An 18,032-nucleotide genomic window follows, 5' to 3' on the forward strand; every position below is an offset into this window, starting at 1 on the left:
CTAGCGTCTGCTGGTCGAAAATCAGCTTCTCCCACTGCCAGCCTTACAGCATCTAGGAAAAGTAAAGTGGCTCTCCCCTTATCGCCTCGATCCAATGCAAATCCACCAAAAGATATAAAAGAGAACAAATTGCAACAATTACGTTTACAACAACAAGAAAAACTAGCTATGCTTCAACAACAACAACAGCAACAACAACAGTTGAAAACACAACAGCAGCAACAACAGCAACCACAACAAAAAGAGGAAGAAGAAATAGAAGAGCAATCACAAGAAGAAGAAGAAGAAGAAGAAGAAGAAGAAGAAATAGAAGAAATCACTGACCATGAATCTATCACTCAGGAACAGCATGACGTAGAATCTATTTCTGATGCATTCGAAGATCGAGCAGGCATAATCTCAAATACTTCTTCTACACATATTGTACGCCAGCAAATGCCTCAAACGCCTCAAGCGAGTTATGGCTCACTCGCTACTAACTTACCAGTCAGTAAATCAGAACAAATGGTGCCTCTAAAAGACTATGAGGAACTTCGTCTTAAACTTAAAATCTTGGAAACAAAACGACAAGAAGACCGAGAGCGTCAACGAGAACATGAAAAGGTTAAAGAAGAAGCTGAGCAGTTTTTGACATTGCGTAACAAATTACAAGACAAGATTGCTGAACTACAAAGAGAATTGAGAGAGACAAAGAGACAACTCAAGGAATCAGTTACTGAACAAGAAATGTATGAAAACAAGTACAATGATGTGATTGAATCACTTGAAATGATGACTTTGGATAAAGAAGTGGCTGAGGAACGAGCAGAAAATTTACAACAAGAAGTCAATGTATTGAAAGATAAGATTGAAGAAATCAGTGTTGATCTGGATGTTCTGAAGAAGGAAGCAGACATCATAAACCGTATTCCTGATCGCGATAATGAGGAGAAGACACCATTAGAAGTTATACAGCTTGAAAGACATAATGAAAGATTAAAGGAAGCATTAATGAGGTAAAATTCCCTTTCAAAACCCCCAGAAGAAGGATACTTACACTGATGTTGTAGATTACGGGATGCTACAACAGCTCGTGAAAATGAACTCTTAGATAAAGTAAGGAACCTGGAAAAAGAGACTTATGAATTGGAAGAAGTGAAGTTACAGTACGAAAAAACACGCGATAAACTTGAAATGGCCGAATTCACTATTGAGGAACTTAAGCAGCGATTAGATGATGCACTCGGTGCCGAAGACTTGGTTGAGCAGCTCACTGAAAAGAATTTAGCATTGGCAGAAAAGATGGAAGAGATGCGCATGGCTATTGATGATTTGGAAGCACTCAAGGAGCTCGCTGATGAATTAGAAGATAACCACATGGAAACAGAAAAACAATTACAAGCAGAAATTGGTAAGTAATGTCAAGCAAATGACAGTATCTCTCAAATGGATGTATAGATCACAGAGATATGCTTCTGCGTGAACAAATGGAACGCCTTCGTTCTAGCGAAGAAACAAGTGCAGACTATGAAGGCACGATTCAACAATTCCGTGAACTTGTTACTACTTTACAAAACGATTTAGAGCAATTGAGATACAGAGAGGTTAGCCAACAATCCGAAAAACAAACGCTCAGCAGTCAATCGCAAGCCATGATGTCTTTGAATATGCAACTACAATCCACTGTAATGAAAGCACAAGCTAAATCCATTGATCTTGAACTCAGAAAGCTGGATGCTGCTCAAGCCAATGATCGCCTCAGTTACATTCAACCTTATCTTCCTGAAGCCTTTTTCAAGACAGAAAACGATGCCATTTCTTGTGTCTTACTTTACAAGCGTCTGGTATTTAAGGCTGAACTGATCATTAAGCATTTGGATCAGAACCAGCCTATCAGTGAAAAGATCATGGATACTGTGTCTGAAAGTCTTGTTTCTGTGTGTGAAATGCGTCAACGTGCTGGTTGGTTAAGTGACTTGAGCAAGCGATTTGTCACCTTCATCGTCAATTGTAATCCTGTCACATTTATTAAAATGGGACAAGTCTACCATGATTTGGTTGGTACTGAAAGACGCTTGACAGGTATTGTGGACTTGTTGAGAACAGATGAAATTAATGAAAACGAGTGTGTCATTGAGTTGCAGCGCATGATTGCTCAATTAGAACATTTGAGCGACATTTATCTTGTTCAAAGTGAGGCTAATCATGTAGACCAATTCTTTGGTTTGACCCGAGCTTTGGACTTGAATGCGGACCGAATGATTGTTGAGTTGACATTTGTCAAGCAAGCTGTGACAAATGCGGCACGTAATGAAAGTAAGTCCTATCCACAGTCTATGCTATTGACTCATATTTCTTCTAGCTATTCCTATTGTAGAAGGTCTCAATCAACTTGATTTTGAATATCTTGAACCACTGACTCGTCTGATTGTTCAGGCAAAGAATAGCAAGATATTGGCCAAGTGAGTATATCAACTGTATTTTCTTGCTTTTCTTACCATGTATGACACTTAGAAAACTATTGCGCCAATTAGAAGACTTATCAGAACAAGCATTGACACTCAAATCAGAGTATCTTCATCGCTTCAAGATGCTGTATTCTATCAGCTCCAAGCTGGGTAAATTCTGTTATGAAGCCTACAAGCAAATTGCTGTGTATGTAGAGACTAAAGTCAGCAGCAAAGAAGAGATCAGCTTGGCTCTCATCCAACAAATCGTGTTCAACAAGGCCGACGAGATCCTCGAAATTCCTGAAAGCACCATGTGGGAGGCATGTCTGAAGACCTTAAAATCACTTACCAATGAACTCAACACTACATTTGAACGCATCTCGAATGAAAACAAGACAGAGAAGAGTAATGTTTATTATGGAGTAAAATAGGAAGCTAATGTTTGTTTAGTTGTGACAGGCGTTGCTCCTTGGGTACAGCGTGCTTCTGACATCAAGGCAGAGGTTGTTATGAATCACGACATGGAACGCAAACTTCAACAACACAGTGATGAAATTGTAAAACTCATAAAAGATGTCAAATTCAAAGTAAGTTGTTGCTGTATAGTGCAAGTGTTCATGTCCTTGTTTAGGATCAAGCGCTTCAAGAATCAACCGTCAAGATCGAACTTCTTGAAAAGCGTATGGAAACAGTTAAGAAGCAAGCTGATCAGATTGCTCTTCTTGAAGAAACGTTGAGCAAATCACAATCACAAGAGCAAATGTATGCTGAAGCCATGGAGAATCTACAAGCAGAATACGATGCTTTAGAGCAAGAAAACACGCAATTAAAGCAAAAGGCAGCCAAGAAGGAAGAAAAGAGACTTTCGATTGCCAAAAAGGCCACAGACTTTGATCTTTTGGAAGACAATGCTTCTACTTTAGCAGATACACCAACCACAGGCGTGTATGAAGGACATATGGAGTCACTCAAAGCAGCCATTCGTTATCTACGTGCTGAAAATGCTTATCTCAAGGGCTCTGATATTGTTCGCTCGCTTCATTTGAATGATAGTTCACCTACGCAAAAGAACAAGTCAGATACAAAATTGCAAGATACGGTGCGTTCCTTTGCATTGGAGACTCGTATGCTTGTCAAAGATATGCGTACAGCAAGTGCCACTCCAAAGGTAGTTCAACTTTCGTCTGACAGAAGAGGCGGCAAGTGGCTTAGTAACAAGAAGTTACCAGACTATCAATACCAAACACAACAATCTGTACTGTATACCCTAAAACAAAGACTTCATGTATTGAAAGATAAAGTGGTTGAATTACAAAAGGATCAACCTCTTGACTCTATTGAATCAGCGCTTGTCAAGGTAAGTGTATACGATATATATATACATGCATGTTTTTTCTAAAGCTCTTTGATTAGGGACAAGAGAAGGATCGTCAACTCAAAACTTTGGCTAGAATCCAATTACCTAACAATGGCATGACCATAAGTAATCGATGCGTTCAACTCAAAAGCATGACAGAATTTGAAAAGATTCATAATGCTTTTGTTCATTAATTTATAAACCCTCTTGTTGTAAAAATTTCTACTGATAAAATATTTTTTATTTTGTAATAAAATGATATAAAAAGTGTGATGATGCAAACAAATGTAAAAATGTTGTGATTGTGAATAAATATTTAATAGTTGATTTAAGCAAAGGCTGAGACAGTAGATTGCTTGACATCGCTGATAGAGGCATGGAAGCCTTCGTTGTCGATCTTTTGGGCGCAAACATGCTTCAAGAATTCCTCAAATAAGTAGTAAGTATCTTGAGGTCCACCCTTAGCTTCGGGATGGAATTGAACAGAGAAAATAGGCTTGGATTCATGTTGAATACCTTCGTTGGAACCGTCATTGGCATTAACAAACAAACGCTTCCAGTTCTTGGGCATGTCGTTATCGTTCAAAGCGTAACCATGGTTTTGAGAAGTAATATAACAAAGACCAGTATCGACATTGAGAGCAGGTTGGTTGTGACCACGGTTACCGAAAGGCAACTTGTATACTTGTAGACCAGCAGCCATACCAAGCAAAAGGTTACCCATACAAATACCAAAGATAGGCTTGTTCAAGTGTTCAATAGCAATCTTCAAGTTCTTAATAGTTTCGACACAGACAGTAGGAGAACCAGGACCGTTAGAGACAAAGATACCATCGAATTGATCAGCAACAGCATTGAAGTCATAGTTGTAGGGCAAGATAGTAACACTGGCACCACGGCTAGCAAGACAACGAAGAATATTTTGCTTGACACCACAGTCAATCACAGCAATCTTGAGATTACCCTTAGGGTTGTAGGTAACAGGAACCTTAGTGGAAACCTTGGCAACTAAATTTTCTTGGTTAGGGTTGGGGAAGTTGAGAGCGCTGATGTTATCAATCAAGGATTCTTTGCCAATGCTGATTTGAGCTAAAGTAGAGCCTTGATCACGCAAGAGTTGAGTCAAAGCACGAGTGTCAACACCGCTGATAGCAGGAACATTGTAACGAATACACCATTCAGCCAAGGATTCAACAGCAGTCCAATGAGAGTATTCAGTAGCGTAATCGTTGACAATGATACCTTGAACTTGAATAGCGTCGGATTCGAAATACTTGTAAAGGCCAAATTCATCTTTGACTTGACCAGGAACACCATAGTTACCAATCAAAGGTTGAGTGAAGACCAAGATTTGACCAGTGTAAGAAGGATCAGTCATGGATTCAGGGTAGCCAACAAGGGAAGTAGTAAAGACGGCTTCACCGAATGTGTTAACTTGAGCACCAAAGGATGTACCATGGAAGATTTGACCAGTCTTCAATTTAAGAGAAGCAGGGACAGAAGTAGCAGTGTTTGACATTTTTTAGTTATTGAGAGAAGAAAAGAGTAAAGATAGATGGAGTTTGCTTTAAAGGTTTAGTTTGACAAGAGATCTGTAGAGTTATCAGAGGATTTCCAAACTAATAGTCATAAATCAAAAAAAAAATTAGATTGATAAAATAGGAGGAGGTTGAATTTTTACTTACTTTGATCGCAAATATAATCGGCTGAGCACTTTTCGTAGGCGTGAATATACATAAAGTTACGTTATGAAAAACGATAAATCAATTAGCCTTCTAATATAATATTTTAAAGGCTTTGTTAGTTAAAAAAGGAAGTTTTTTAATTGACAAAGAAGAGAAGAAGAAAAAAGAAAAAGATATGAAAGCATGCAAGCATCCATCTTAATATACTCATCTAAATGTGACTTGTCTATTGACTCTTTTGGTTTATTTTATTCACAATGTGTCATAGACCATAATTGTCATAAAAATTTTCTTGATTTTGGTTGGACAACATTTCAAGATAAGCGACAGGGACAAAATCAATTGAAACAAGGAAAAAAAAAGAGATGTAAGGTATCTATAATCTATTTCAGTTATTTAGTATCACATGAAAACTTTTTTTTAATTAAATTTCTCTCTTTTTCTTTCAATGTTGTATTAAATAGGTCTACTTTTCCTTTGCTGATTATACTCTAGTTTTTTTTTTATAATGTATCGTTATCTTTTTTATAAAAAAATACATGTTTTTTATTTGTCAAATATTAGGCTAATCTATATTGAATATTAAAAAAAGAAACATCATTTGTGCAACTTCTCCTTATTTTTTTTTCTCTTGTGGAATGCTCTTTATTGATTTAGGCATGACACATTTGGATCACAATAGACCAAGTCTTTAAGCATATATTGATAAGAAAAAGCATTAGAACAACGCTTGCATGTTTCAGACAATGTTTATCAGTTACTTCAATTGTTATTGGTTTAATAGCTTTCAAATTGAGCTTGCTGTTCATACATGTCGATATCTATTTGGCGTCAAGTCTGGAAATAAATCAACATCACCACCAATTGAATTAGTTTGAGAGTATCTCTTAGCTCACAAACCAATCATTTTTTGTTTGAAATTTGCTAATATAGACGAACGATATGCATATTTCCCGTAAAGGTTATTTAATCAAGGACATAATGACTCCCTTCAAACTTGAGACTTTCAATCTACATTGGCAATTGTTCAGAAAAAAAAAGTGAATCAAACCTTATCGTCTTTAATTCTTTGCATTAATCAGCGCAAGAGGAAACAGTGCGTTAATCGATTTATTCCCAGACTCATATGTTTAGTGATAAACTATCACTACTATCGAAACAAGCATTATGCCTTTTTTTTCTTCTAATGCACAAGAACTTATCTTGAACAGCCATTCTTTTTTTTTGTCTCATCCTCAACAAAAACTAACACATGTGTTTTCTTTGTCTGATATATGTAGAAACAAGTATTCAGATAACTTTTTCCGAGTCTTACATTGTTTTGGCTGACAAAAAAGGACTTATCTGGGATTCTTTTTTTTCCGCAACTACCCCCAAAATAGACCATCGATGCATTTTTTTCAAACATCTTTCGCATCAGTACACAAGAACATTTCTATGCAAAAACATGTCAAGTTTTGAAAAAGTTGAAAAATGATCAGACGTCCTTACTACCCCCTGATGTTTTTCTTGAAGTCACTGCTTCTTACACTTGTTCTCCTTTAAATATATCCCCTATTCGATGAGTTTAATAGAATAAATCTTCATCCATAAAAAAAAAGTTTTGATTTATACAAAATTGCAATTTGTGAGTGATAGAGCAATTTTTAATTATGGTATCTATTGGTAAAAAATGTCTGGGGCTGGAAGTGTTAGATTTGCAAAAGTCATATAAGAGTTGTACACAAAAAGTCAAAAATAGAGAAAGCATTTTTAGAAGTAGCTCAAAATTTTAATAATATATATGTACTATTCTCTAAATCATTAGATGCGTCTCGCTCATATCTATAACTTTTGTTAATGTGTTACTTCTTTATCTTTTTGTTTTTGTATATTTTTAGGCGATCATTTTTTAATTGATTTAAAATGCCGCCAAAATTATTTCTGATAAATTCATGATCAAACCCTCCAAATGATGATTATGGGCCCTATTGCTAATAGCTGCAGTCGTTGAAGACAGTTCATTGTAGAAGATTGATTCTAAGAAATATGATCTCCTTTTTAAAAATGCGACATCTTTCTAGAAAAAGGTGTCTAATCTGTTTTTCTTATGTGTATAAGGAAAAGTTACAGACGCGATAGTCTAAAACAAAAGCCATTTAACCTGAGTCTATTTACAATTGAAATTGCAGTTTTATGGGACTAATATACATTTAGATCCATTCTAACATTACTAAGCATGTGATTTGAGCTATTTCAAATCAATTCTAGAGCTAAATTCTTTCTATCATCCCTCGATAGTACGTGAACTAGTTGATTACAATATCGAATTGCCTTCACCAGATATAGATCTGCAAGAAAAGAAGAGGCTTTTCTTACATTGTATGCTGCAATAAAAAACGATTCTTTTGGCACATAACGCTTGAAATGACTTGTATCGCAGGGTTCTGATGAAATATTAACGCAAAGAGGTTTAATTGTAATATGTTTTGACTCAGCGTAAAAAGAAATGAATGTTTGTTTTCTTATCGCTTCAAGCCTAATACTCGACATTTCTTCCTAGAAGAATGCGTAGGTGAGCTAAGCTTGCAAGCTATTTTCAAAATAATGGCCAAGGACTTACATGCCAAAGACTATTTAATATTCCTGAATGAATAAGACGACGAGTTATCATACAAAGAAAACAAAGTCAATGAACCACAGGTAACAATCAACTGACTCTCAAGCAATACAAAGATCAAAATAATGATGAATTTTCCCAAGGCAAAGGCTTCCTGTATCGAACTAGTTCAGAACCAGGATGATAGAGGAGTTATAAGGGATCTCGATTATATATTAAGGAAGATCAAGAAACAATCATTGTATACGTTTTAACGAGTATTAGACTCAGAAAGAAAGACAGGGGAAGGAAACCCAAAGATGCTTGGTAAAGATGGTTGGGTTATAACCACAAGGGAATACACTACTGTTTGTGCCACGAATGAAAACAGTACGTCACAAACATGTGTGTATTGTTTTGCCAAACTTCAGTAGCTTAAGCACTGGTTGATCACAAAAAGGAAGGCTTGATGTCTATTGGTAATGGTGAAAACGGCAGCATAGCTTTAATCAAACAATCGTATTCAAGACTGGTCTGCATCTATATGTGCTGATCATGTACTCGTCTTTGTCTTGTTGCAAGTAGCATCCAAACTGCTTATTAACTAGGTGGGATGCACAGAAATAAACGTTTAGCAACCTGAATCTACATCAAAAAAAAAAGGGAAAGTGTTCTTTATCATGACAAACTGTAACACAACACTTTTTTCGAATACAGAAGACAAAACCTTATTTTGTTCAGACTTTTTTTTTACTTTTATCTAAGCCATTATTCTATAAGAATCAAACAAAGAAGCAGCAGACAAAGAGAGTATGTAAATAAATACAAAGAGTACACAAACGCATCACAAAATGACATAGGCTTTTTAAAAAAGACCAAGAAGGAATAAGAAAAGAAGATTGTGCGAATCGAATCAGTTCCGTTAAAAAAATTTAAAAAAACGGGCTTGGTTTCTTTTTTTTTTGATTTCTTTCTTGTTTTCCTTCTCGTTTGTATAGAAAAGAAAAAAAAAAAACCTAAGATGAGTAGAGATGAAGAATATGACTACCTTTTTAAAGGTAAACTATACATGTATACCAACCTACGGGCTAACATCCTTTCTTTTTTAATAGTTGTTTTGATTGGTGACTCCGGTGTTGGTAAGACTAATCTTTTGAGTCGTTTCACTCGTAACGAGTTCAACTTGGAGTCAAAGAGTACTATTGGTGTTGAGTTTGCTACCAGAAGTATTCAAGTGGATAATAAGGTGATCAAGGCTCAAATTTGGGATACTGGTAAAATGATAAAATAAGGCATCCATTTTTTTTAATTTATATTTTCGCGTATTATAGCTGGTCAAGAAAGATATCGTGCCATTACTAGTGCGTAAGTAAAAAGAAAAAAAGAAAGAAAAAACGACAGGAAGTTGATTCTTTTTTTTTTGGCTAGTTATTATCGTGGTGCTGTTGGTGCTTTATTAGTGTATGACATCTCTAAGCATTCTACCTATGAAAGTGTTGACCGTTGGTTGAAAGAACTTCGTGATCATGCTGACTCCAATATTGTCATCATGCTCGTTGGTAACAAGAGTGATTTGAGACATTTAAGAGCTGTTCCAACTGATGAAGCTAAGCAATTTGCAGGTAATGAGCTATTAGTCATGATTTTGTACAACTCACAGTTCGCCAGCTGACAATGGCCTTTCATTCATCGAAACTTCCGCTTTGGATGCCACTAACGTTGACCAATCCTTCCAACAAATTTTGACAGGTAAAGCAAACAATTTGTACACAGGATGTTGAACAGTCTTTTTTTTTAGAAATTTATCGTATTGTGTCCAACAAGGCTTTGGAATCATCCAGCAACACAATCAAGCCAACCAGTGGTCAGACAATCCTTGTTTCTCAAACACCTGATGAACAAGCCAAACAAGGCGGTGGATGCTGTTAATTTTCTTGCCATTATTTATTTCTCTATTATCCAGTTTCTTTCATACCATCGCCTTCAGAATATTGTATTCTCTAATTAAAAATACTCTTTTTTTGACTTATTTTTGTTACACGCATAAAATCAACTTCAGGAGCCGTACAAACACTCAAGGTCTTTCTAAGTCTGCTTCTCAATCACTTTTTGAATTCAAGGTCATAATTATTTTTCCACATTGCAAGCAGGATATTGATAGAATATCCGATATAGGGGTTCTTTGATGTGGTTGAATCACCTTCAAGGCCAATAAAATATCGTTGAAATTGAAAATAAAATATAATAAAATAGACATTGGTTTTTATTTCTTTTTCTCTTTCGCTCTCTTTCTCTCTCTCTTATGGAAAATAAAGTAGGATCGACAGGTAAAGGCATAAATAAAGATTGGCTCCCATATATAAATGCAATTCTGTTAGTGCCTTATTTTTTTACAAGAGCAGAATTAGCTCAGATACATCAAGATGTGCTTGACAACAAACCCAATGCAAAGAAATTGATTGTCGTAGAAAACAAAGTCTATGATATTACTGAATTTATCGTTGATCATCCTGGTGGTGAACGTGTTATCAAGACACAAGTTGGAAGGGATGCTACAGGTGAATTTTTTTATGGTGTCACTTTTTCTGACTCATCCATGTATTACCCTAGATGTCTTTAAAGAAATGCATCCTCCTTCTGCTTATGAATTGCTGGCCAATCTTTATGTTGGTGATGTGGAGCCCAAGATGATGAAGAACAGCAAAGCAGCTGCATTTGCTCAAGAGATCCGTGACCTTCGTTTACGACTTGAAAAAGAAGGCTTATTTGAGGCGAGTACAAGTTACTATGTTTATAAGGTGTTGTCCACGGTGCTTGTTTGTGTTGTAGGACTGGTCATTCTTCAGCTTTGGGGTAAAACATCGACACTTGCTGTTGTTATCTCAGCTGTCATTGTGGGTCTGTTTTGGCAGCAATGCGGATGGCTGGCTCATGATTTCGCTCATTATCAGGTTATCAAAGACCCTCATCTCAACAATCTTTTCTTGGTTACATTTGGTAACTTGATTCAAGGGTTCTCGCTCTCCTGGTAAAATCGCACTGCATCTCCGATCGATACTAACCTTAACTTTAGGTGGAAAAACAAGCACAACACACACCATGCTAGCACCAATGTGTCGGGGAGGATCCTGATATTGACACTGCGCCTATTCTTTTATGGGATGAATTTGCAGCAGCCAATTTTTATGGCTCTTTGAGTAACTCTGGCTATGATAAATTCCTTGCAGAGCATGTCCTACCCTTTCAAACTCGATACTATTTTTTTATCTTGGCATTTGCACGTACCTCTTGGGCCTTTCAATCCCTCAAATATTCTTTCAAAAATGAGAGTCTGACCAAATCCAAAGTATTGTCTTGGTGTGAGCGTTTGTTTCTGATGATCCATTGGGTCTTTTTCTCTTCTTGCGCCCTTGCTTGGATAGACAGTTGGAGGAACGTAGCCCTGTTTTTTATTATCAGCCAAATGACAGCGGGCTATTTGCTTGCTTTGGTGTTTGCCATGAACCATAATGGTATGCCTATTCTTTCTTCAGCACAAGCTTCAGCCACAGAGTTTTATGAACTCCAGGTGATTACGGGTCGAGATGTGACTTCTACAGCGTTCGGCGATTGGCTTATGGGTGGACTTAACTATCAAATTGAACATCATGTAAGCTGCGTATTTTACACAATATGGTATTCATTCTCTTAGGTGTTTCCTGAAATGCCACGTCATCAATTGCCTCTTGTCAAACCTATGGTTAAGCAACTGGCTCAAAAGTATGATATTCGATATCATGATACTAGTTTTCTAGGTGGCACATTTGAAGTCTTGAAAACATTGGATATTATTCAAAGACTTTCTTTAAGACTGAGTAAAAAAGTATATTAGTGCGGAATTACTTTGAAAGGGAATATTATTTTTAGCCGTTTTGTTTGTGTTGAATGTTCCAGAGCGATTGAGGCTCTCTTTTTTTTTTTTTTTTTTTTTTTTTTTTGGTGAAAACGGAGCTAAATTGAAATCGGAGAACAAGTTCGTCATGATCATAAATACCCTTCATTTTTTTTTATAACTTTTTTTTATTCTTCTTTCTCTCTTTAAAAATGCAACAACGTTGTTATCCTCATCAACCCACCTTACGTGAACTTTTGAATCAACTTGTAAATACCTTCAAACATTCATTCGACTCAAAAGTACACGCCCATGCTCCATCTTGTCAAAGAGAAGAAGTGGCCAATGCCAAATTATCTCAATTCGAAAAGACATATGTTTCTTTCCCAGAGTTTATTGATATCGATACCGGGGCTGGTAGAACACTGTATGACAATGGAAATGTCGATAAAAAAGGACAATGGTCTCAATTAGCCTGCTAAATTCTCTTTCTTTCTCTCAATTGTTTATATATTCTCTTTCTCTTTTTTGTATATTATCCTATTGTATTATATGTATTATACCAAACCTTATAGTCTAATCAGAAGAAAAAAAAATAAAGCATTTTATCGCTCAGGCCTGTTTTTTTTAAAGTTTGATCGATGAAATGACCCTAGCGTATGCACAGAATTTAATCTAAAAAAAAAAAAAAAAAAAAAAAAAAAGAGACGGCTAATAAAATTAGACTCGTAAAATAAAACATTCTTCCGGTGGTTATTTAGGCGAAGTACCAAACTATAAAAAGTCAATATAAAACATGATATTATAAAATACCTGCATAATTGCTTGGAATAATGCCTATTGTACCATCCGATTTACGTGCTTGCCACCAATTTCCATTACGGTCAACTACTTCCAGAATCTCTCCTTTGGTAAAACTCAGTTCGTTTGGGTCTTCAGGATTCGCTTGATCTAGATTTGTGTAAATTTTTTTTTTGTAATGTTTACTTACATGCATGCAATGCTTGTACTTTTTCACGGTATTCGAAATTCGGTGGTGCTATCTCCGAGCTGGTCATGTTAGGTTCCACAGTAGCAGGATGAGTGGGTGATGCAACGCGATTGTGTTCTGGTGAATCTGTCTTGGCTGTCATTTCATACTGTTGTCCCACTATACCCACTGTGTTTCCATATTGTGAAGGAGCATATTTTCCTATCCTACTCTCTTTTTCACTCCCAAACACAATGACCCATAAAAACTAAAGAAGTGATAAGTAAAACATAAGAGCAATCTACTTTACTTGAATTATCATCAGAATGATGTAGCCTGCAGCATAAGCACTAGCTCCACTTCGGTATCCTGCTGTGAATTTCGTCACTGGCAATACGAAATCAATTTGATAGGTCACCATGGATATACTGGCAGCCAAGAAAGTCAGAATCTATTACACAAGTCAATATAACCGTCGAATGTACCTAATGTACCATATATCTGTAATGGGCATATGTGTTTGTCGTTAGAATAGTACTTGTTATAATAATCAACATAAGCTCATAGACAATAATCCACCAGGCACCACCTGAAAGACCTCGTCTAAAAACACAGGCACCAATAAAACTGATGATCCAAGCACACTAAAAAAAAAAGGATTGTGGGCATGACTTTTGATAACTATGACATATGATTTACAGCAGAAAGAACAAGTGTAGTTAGTAGAAATAAATTATCAGCAATAGATGCCATAGAACAAGTTTAAGAAAAAAGAAAAAGAGAGAAAAAGGGGAAACAACGTATGTTTTTATGTTGTCACACCGTCTAACCGTCACACACAGAGAGACACTCCTATGAATGCTAAAGAGGAATTCATCAAGTTTAATTTAAACATCATTGCAATAGACAGATTTAAGGAGGGAAAAAAGAGAGTGAGATCATTGACGTCACAGTAGCTTATTTCACACGAGACAACTGAAGCCCATATTCATTTAATTGAGCCTCTGTCACTTCAGAAGGACTGTTCACCACGAAGTCTTTACCACCAGCAGCTTTGGGGAAAGCAATCACATCTCGAATTGAGCTTGATTCACACAAAATAGCCATCAATCGATCAAAGCCTAAAGCAATGCCACCATGAGGAGGACATCCTCCACCCAAAGCATCAATCAAATGATCAAAACGGTTGTATTCATGCTTTTGTAACTCGAGCACTTTTTCCAGAATAAATGTCTGCATCACAGGGGAATGGATACGGATGGATCCACCACCAATTTCCATACCATTCAATACAAGATCATAGTGTTGACCTCTTACTTTGGCTGGTTCTGTGGCAAGTAAGGGTATATCTTGATCAAAGGGTGCTGTAAAGGGATGGTGTGTTGCTTGCCATGTTCGAATACCTTCTTCGTCGGGTGTAAAGAGAGGGAAGGATTCGACCCATAAGAATTTGTATTTCTCTTGGTCTAATTGAAGTAGTTTCTTTTCTTGCATTAAGCTAGAAAGATGTAGACGCACTCGTCCCATGATTGTATTACCACCATAAAGATAGTTGAGTCGCTTATAGACAACCACTAAATCACCTTGTTGAATATCAAGTGTTGTGTTTAAATGACTCTCTATGCTGCCAATATGTTTTGAATGGCGTAAAGTACTGCATTTGGATGGCCATGAACCCATATTGTTTTCATTGATCTTGATAAAGTTAAAGTTCTTGTCGTCTGTCAAATCCAGTATCTTTTGCATAGCTTTTAATTCACCGCCGGTGATAGCAGCACCTTTTTTGACGACCATACAATCCATTGCTTCATTGTTCACAATATCTTGCATAAAAGAACCAATATCATTGATCTTCATGTCAAAACGAACATCAGGCTTATCAGATCCATACTATAGACATATTATGAACATGCTAATTTTTTTTTTTTTTTTTTTTTTACCTTGGACATGGCTTCATGATAAGTCATAGAAGGGAAATCCTTTTTAGACAGTTTTCTACCGAGTACTTTATCCCAGATAGTGGTGACCATACCCTCAATAATACCTTGCACATCTTTCATTTTACAAAAAGACATTTCTAAATCAATCTGTGTAAATTCAGGTTGACGGTCTGCTCGTAAATCTTCATCTCGAAAACAACGGGCAATTTGGAAATAACGATCAAAACCAGCTGCCATCAACATTTGTTTATGCTATATACAACATAGATTAGTAAAAAAAAAAAAGAAAGATCATAACTCAATACACTTTACTTGTTGAGGACTTTGAGGCAATGCATAAAATGCACCTCTTTTTCTTGTAGGCACAATAAACTCACGTGCACCTTCAGGTGTTGACTTGAACAAAGTAGGTGTCTCAATCTCTGTAAATCCATGTTCAGTCAAATAGTTTCTGACAGTATTGGCTGTTAGAGATCGAATGCGAAGATTGTGTTGAAGTTCTTGTCTTCTCAAGTCAAGATAACGATAACGAAGCCTGACTTCTTCATTAGGCTAATGAGTATCAGTAAGCGAAAAGAGGTCAATAAACGACTTACGAGTTGTGCTTGGTTTGGCCAAAAGGGCAAAGAAGGACTGGAAGGATTCAGACAATACAATTGAACGATTTCGACTTCAATATCGCCTGTCGCTTGTTTTTTGTTGGACATGCCTTCAGGTCTCTTTTTGACAATGCCTTCAACACAAACCACACTTTCTGCAGACAAGGATTGAATCTGCGTCTTGAGGTTACTGTTGCTCGAATCTCGGTAGACAAGTTGTGTAACACCTGTATGATCTCTTAATGGCAAAAAGATCAATTCTTGAGACATGTCTCTGTTGCATAATGAGTTGTCATTGATTGTTAAGCAGGATATTTACCTTGAAGAGAGTGCCCAGCCACATAACACAACACGCTGTCCTTCATCAGAAGCACGCAAATCGCCACAGTAATGAGTACGGCTCGGATATTCACCTAGGTGTTATGGTTCAGTAACATAATCTCGAGATGTATTAGTGTACCATGGTATCGCTCATGATCATTATAGCCATGTAAATATTGCTCTCTTCTGACAAGTGTCGTACTCAGCGGACGTAACTGAACAGGAAGAAGTCTCACCATAGGTCGAGACATAGCTCGGGTGATAATGGGTCGACTTTTTACTAATGCCAATCCAAGACGTGAGATCATGTGTAGAAGAAAAGTTAAAAGAATAGAACAGGGCTCAATGAATTTAATAACCGCAAAAAGAACAAGTTTATTTACATATGCATCATATCTTTTTTTTTTTTTTTACATTTCCTTGCCAGAAGCATTCTCAACTACAACTTCGGCGGGCTTCAAGTCAGTATTAGGACGAGTGGGTCTCAATACACCTTCCTCCACTTCAGCATAGCGTTCACCACGCTTAACATGGCCACTTAAACCGGTATTTTCTGGTTTGCGTGGAGAGAGCAATTGGCTAACTTCCTTCTTGGCTTCTTGTGCTTTTTGTTCAGCCCATTGGAGTTCTTGGTCAGCAACATCCTTGACAGTAGAAATACCACTCTTGACATGTTCAGTACCTGATTGATACCAACTCTTGGCAGTTTCTTCTGTTTGAGCCTTCAATTTCTCAGCACCGGAAGAAGCTTCACGCTGTAATTCATTCAGACCACTACCAAGACGGCCCTTGCCTTCTTGAAGACTATCGACAGCACCACGCTTTAAGCGTTCCTTTTCGTATTGAGCATTAGCAGAAGCTTTGTCGGTTTCAGCCTTGAGACGACCCGAGACATCTGAAGCGGTTTCTTGAGCACCAGAGACAACCGATTGAGCTTCATTCTTGACCTTGTTCCATCCAGACTGTAATTGGCTTGTCTTTTCTTGAATTGTGTTATCAGCATCTCCCTTGATACGATGGGCTTCATGTTCAACATCTTTAGCCTTCATACTGGCCTTGTCCTTGACATCTTGCCACATGGATCCAACCTTTTCCTTGTCTTGTTCATATTGATGCTTCAACTTGTCCTTTTCGTGTGTAGCTTCACGGCTGATATCAGAGGCAGTATCGTTGGTCTTACCAAACAAATTGGACCAAAAGCTTTCAGAATGTTCCTTGGGTTGAGCATGACGACCGTCATCACGAACGGCCTTTTCTTCCCAGACAGCACGGACCTTGTCTGTGTCTTTGCCAACTAAACCAGAGGTATCGCGGACATTATCATGTGCATGGCGTTCAAGATCAACTTCCCATGCAGGCTTGGTGGGGTCCTTGTGGCGCTTTTCGTAAGCCATAGGGTTACCGTGAACAGTAGGAGCAGGATCATAGACAGTTCTTTGAGTGACGGGAACAGAGGGCATTCTTTCATTATGAACAACATTGTTGTCGTGCTTGTCAGAATCAGAAGAACCAAAGATACCACCTAGAAAACCACCTTTGGAATGATCATGATCCACAACCACCTTAGGGCTGTTGGCAGATCGTTCTTTAGCACCCTTATCGTCCCAAACAGGCTTGACTTTATCAGTGTCTTTGCCTACAAGACCACTGGTGTCCTTGACACGGTGTTCAGCTTCACTTTCTAAAATTTCCTCAGGATGAGACTTGGTCTTGATCGGAGAAACCTTTTCTTTCACCATGGGGTTCTTCTCGGCTTTTAATGAATCCTTGTTGTCCTTGAGAGAATCCTTGGCATCTTCATATTTGTCTTGGGCTTTAGAGGCAGCATCATGAGCATGTGATTTCATTTGATCTGCAGCTTCACGGCCTTCTTGTTTAAGTTTACTATAGGCATCTTGAGTGGCATCACCAGTAGAACGAGCTGATTCCTTCAGGTGATATTGAGCATCTTTCAGGTCGCCTTTGACTTGACCGTTTTGAATGACACGTTGGCCTAATTCAGCAATTTTCCTGTTAGTTTCCTTTGCATCTGAATCACCATTATAGAATTCTGAGACAGTTTTAATTGCATGAATTCCATATGAATTACTTACTGCTCTCTTCTTTCTGACGTTGATAATAAGCAAAACCACCAGCAGCTAAAAGTAAACTAGCAATAAATGTCTTGCTTGGACCTGTTTTTGGTTCTTTTTGAGTAGAAAAGTATCTTGTGGAAGGACGTGCGTTTAATGCAGCCAAACGAGTCTTGTGGAGAGTTAGTTTATACATTGTAATAAAGATAA

General features: G+C 37.3%; 6 protein-coding genes across 6 annotated transcripts; 3 read left to right on the top strand and 3 right to left on the bottom strand.

The window, feature by feature from the left end:
• Positions 1 to 4,045: 4,045 nt before the first annotated feature.
• B0P05DRAFT_549654 (small subunit of carbamoyl-phosphate synthase) lies at positions 4,046 to 5,641 on the bottom strand. The gene has a single exon (XM_051579160.1). The coding sequence runs from the start codon at positions 5,303 to 5,305 to the stop codon at positions 4,115 to 4,117; it is 1,191 nt and encodes a 396-aa protein (XP_051432907.1). The 5' UTR covers positions 5,306 to 5,641; the 3' UTR covers positions 4,046 to 4,114.
• A 3,429-nt stretch (positions 5,642 to 9,070) lies between these two features.
• On the top strand, positions 9,071 to 9,978 carry B0P05DRAFT_473944 (rab11 protein; the record flags this gene model as incomplete). Its single annotated transcript, XM_051574758.1, has 6 exons — positions 9,071 to 9,107; positions 9,162 to 9,323; positions 9,381 to 9,414; positions 9,478 to 9,671; positions 9,718 to 9,798; positions 9,848 to 9,978. The coding sequence occupies 6 exons, from the start codon at positions 9,071 to 9,073 to the stop codon at positions 9,976 to 9,978; spliced, it is 639 nt and encodes a 212-aa protein (XP_051432908.1).
• B0P05DRAFT_179957 (uncharacterized protein) lies at positions 9,852 to 10,382 on the top strand. Its single transcript, XM_051573157.1, has one exon. The coding sequence runs from the start codon at positions 9,969 to 9,971 to the stop codon at positions 10,233 to 10,235; it is 267 nt and encodes an 88-aa protein (XP_051432909.1). The 5' UTR covers positions 9,852 to 9,968; the 3' UTR covers positions 10,236 to 10,382.
• B0P05DRAFT_549674 (delta-6 fatty acid desaturase) lies at positions 10,302 to 11,998 on the top strand. The gene is made up of 5 exons (XM_051579161.1): positions 10,302 to 10,376; positions 10,428 to 10,607; positions 10,660 to 11,036; positions 11,156 to 11,698; positions 11,741 to 11,998. The coding sequence occupies exons 1-5, from the start codon at positions 10,352 to 10,354 to the stop codon at positions 11,918 to 11,920; spliced, it is 1,305 nt and encodes a 434-aa protein (XP_051432910.1). The 5' UTR covers positions 10,302 to 10,351; the 3' UTR covers positions 11,921 to 11,998.
• Positions 11,999 to 12,722: 724 nt separating this feature from the next.
• Positions 12,723 to 13,146, bottom strand: B0P05DRAFT_473991 (SH3 domain-containing protein; the record flags this gene model as incomplete). The annotated part of the gene is made up of 2 exons (XM_051574763.1): positions 12,723 to 12,871; positions 12,912 to 13,146. Coding segments are annotated over 2 exons (384 nt in total), but the record flags the coding sequence as incomplete, so codon positions are not given.
• Positions 13,147 to 13,847: 701 nt separating this feature from the next.
• Positions 13,848 to 17,597, bottom strand: B0P05DRAFT_473975 (tRNA synthetases class II-domain-containing protein; the record flags this gene model as incomplete). Its single annotated transcript, XM_051574762.1, has 9 exons — positions 13,848 to 14,780; positions 14,831 to 15,082; positions 15,143 to 15,382; positions 15,427 to 15,703; positions 15,749 to 15,842; positions 15,890 to 16,023; positions 16,165 to 16,732; positions 16,766 to 17,120; positions 17,202 to 17,597. The coding sequence occupies 9 exons, from the start codon at positions 17,595 to 17,597 to the stop codon at positions 13,848 to 13,850; spliced, it is 3,249 nt and encodes a 1,082-aa protein (XP_051432912.1).
• Positions 17,598 to 18,032: the final 435 nt, after the last annotated feature.

This window comes from Gilbertella persicaria, assembly GCF_025201335.1.
Source record: "Gilbertella persicaria strain CBS 190.32 chromosome Unknown B0P05scaffold_31, whole genome shotgun sequence".
Taxonomy (NCBI): domain Eukaryota; kingdom Fungi; phylum Mucoromycota; class Mucoromycetes; order Mucorales; family Choanephoraceae; genus Gilbertella; species Gilbertella persicaria.

Bases quoted from the DNA above. Each gene is read 5' to 3' on its own strand.
- B0P05DRAFT_549654 (XM_051579160.1), bottom strand. From the start codon at position 5,305: ATGTCAAACACTGCTACTTCTGTCCCTGCTTCTCTTAAATTGAAGACT.
- B0P05DRAFT_179957 (XM_051573157.1), top strand. From the start codon at position 9,969: ATGCTGTTAATTTTCTTGCCATTATTTATTTCTCTATTATCCAGTTTC.
- B0P05DRAFT_549674 (XM_051579161.1), top strand. From the start codon at position 10,352: ATGGAAAATAAAGTAGGATCGACAG. The intron at 11,037-11,155 runs GTTACATTTGGT...ACACCATGCTAG, and splicing joins ATCTCAACAATCTTTTCTTG to CACCAATGTGTCGGGGAGGA. The intron at 11,699-11,740 runs GTAAGCTGCGTA...TCATTCTCTTAG, and splicing joins ACTATCAAATTGAACATCAT to GTGTTTCCTGAAATGCCACG.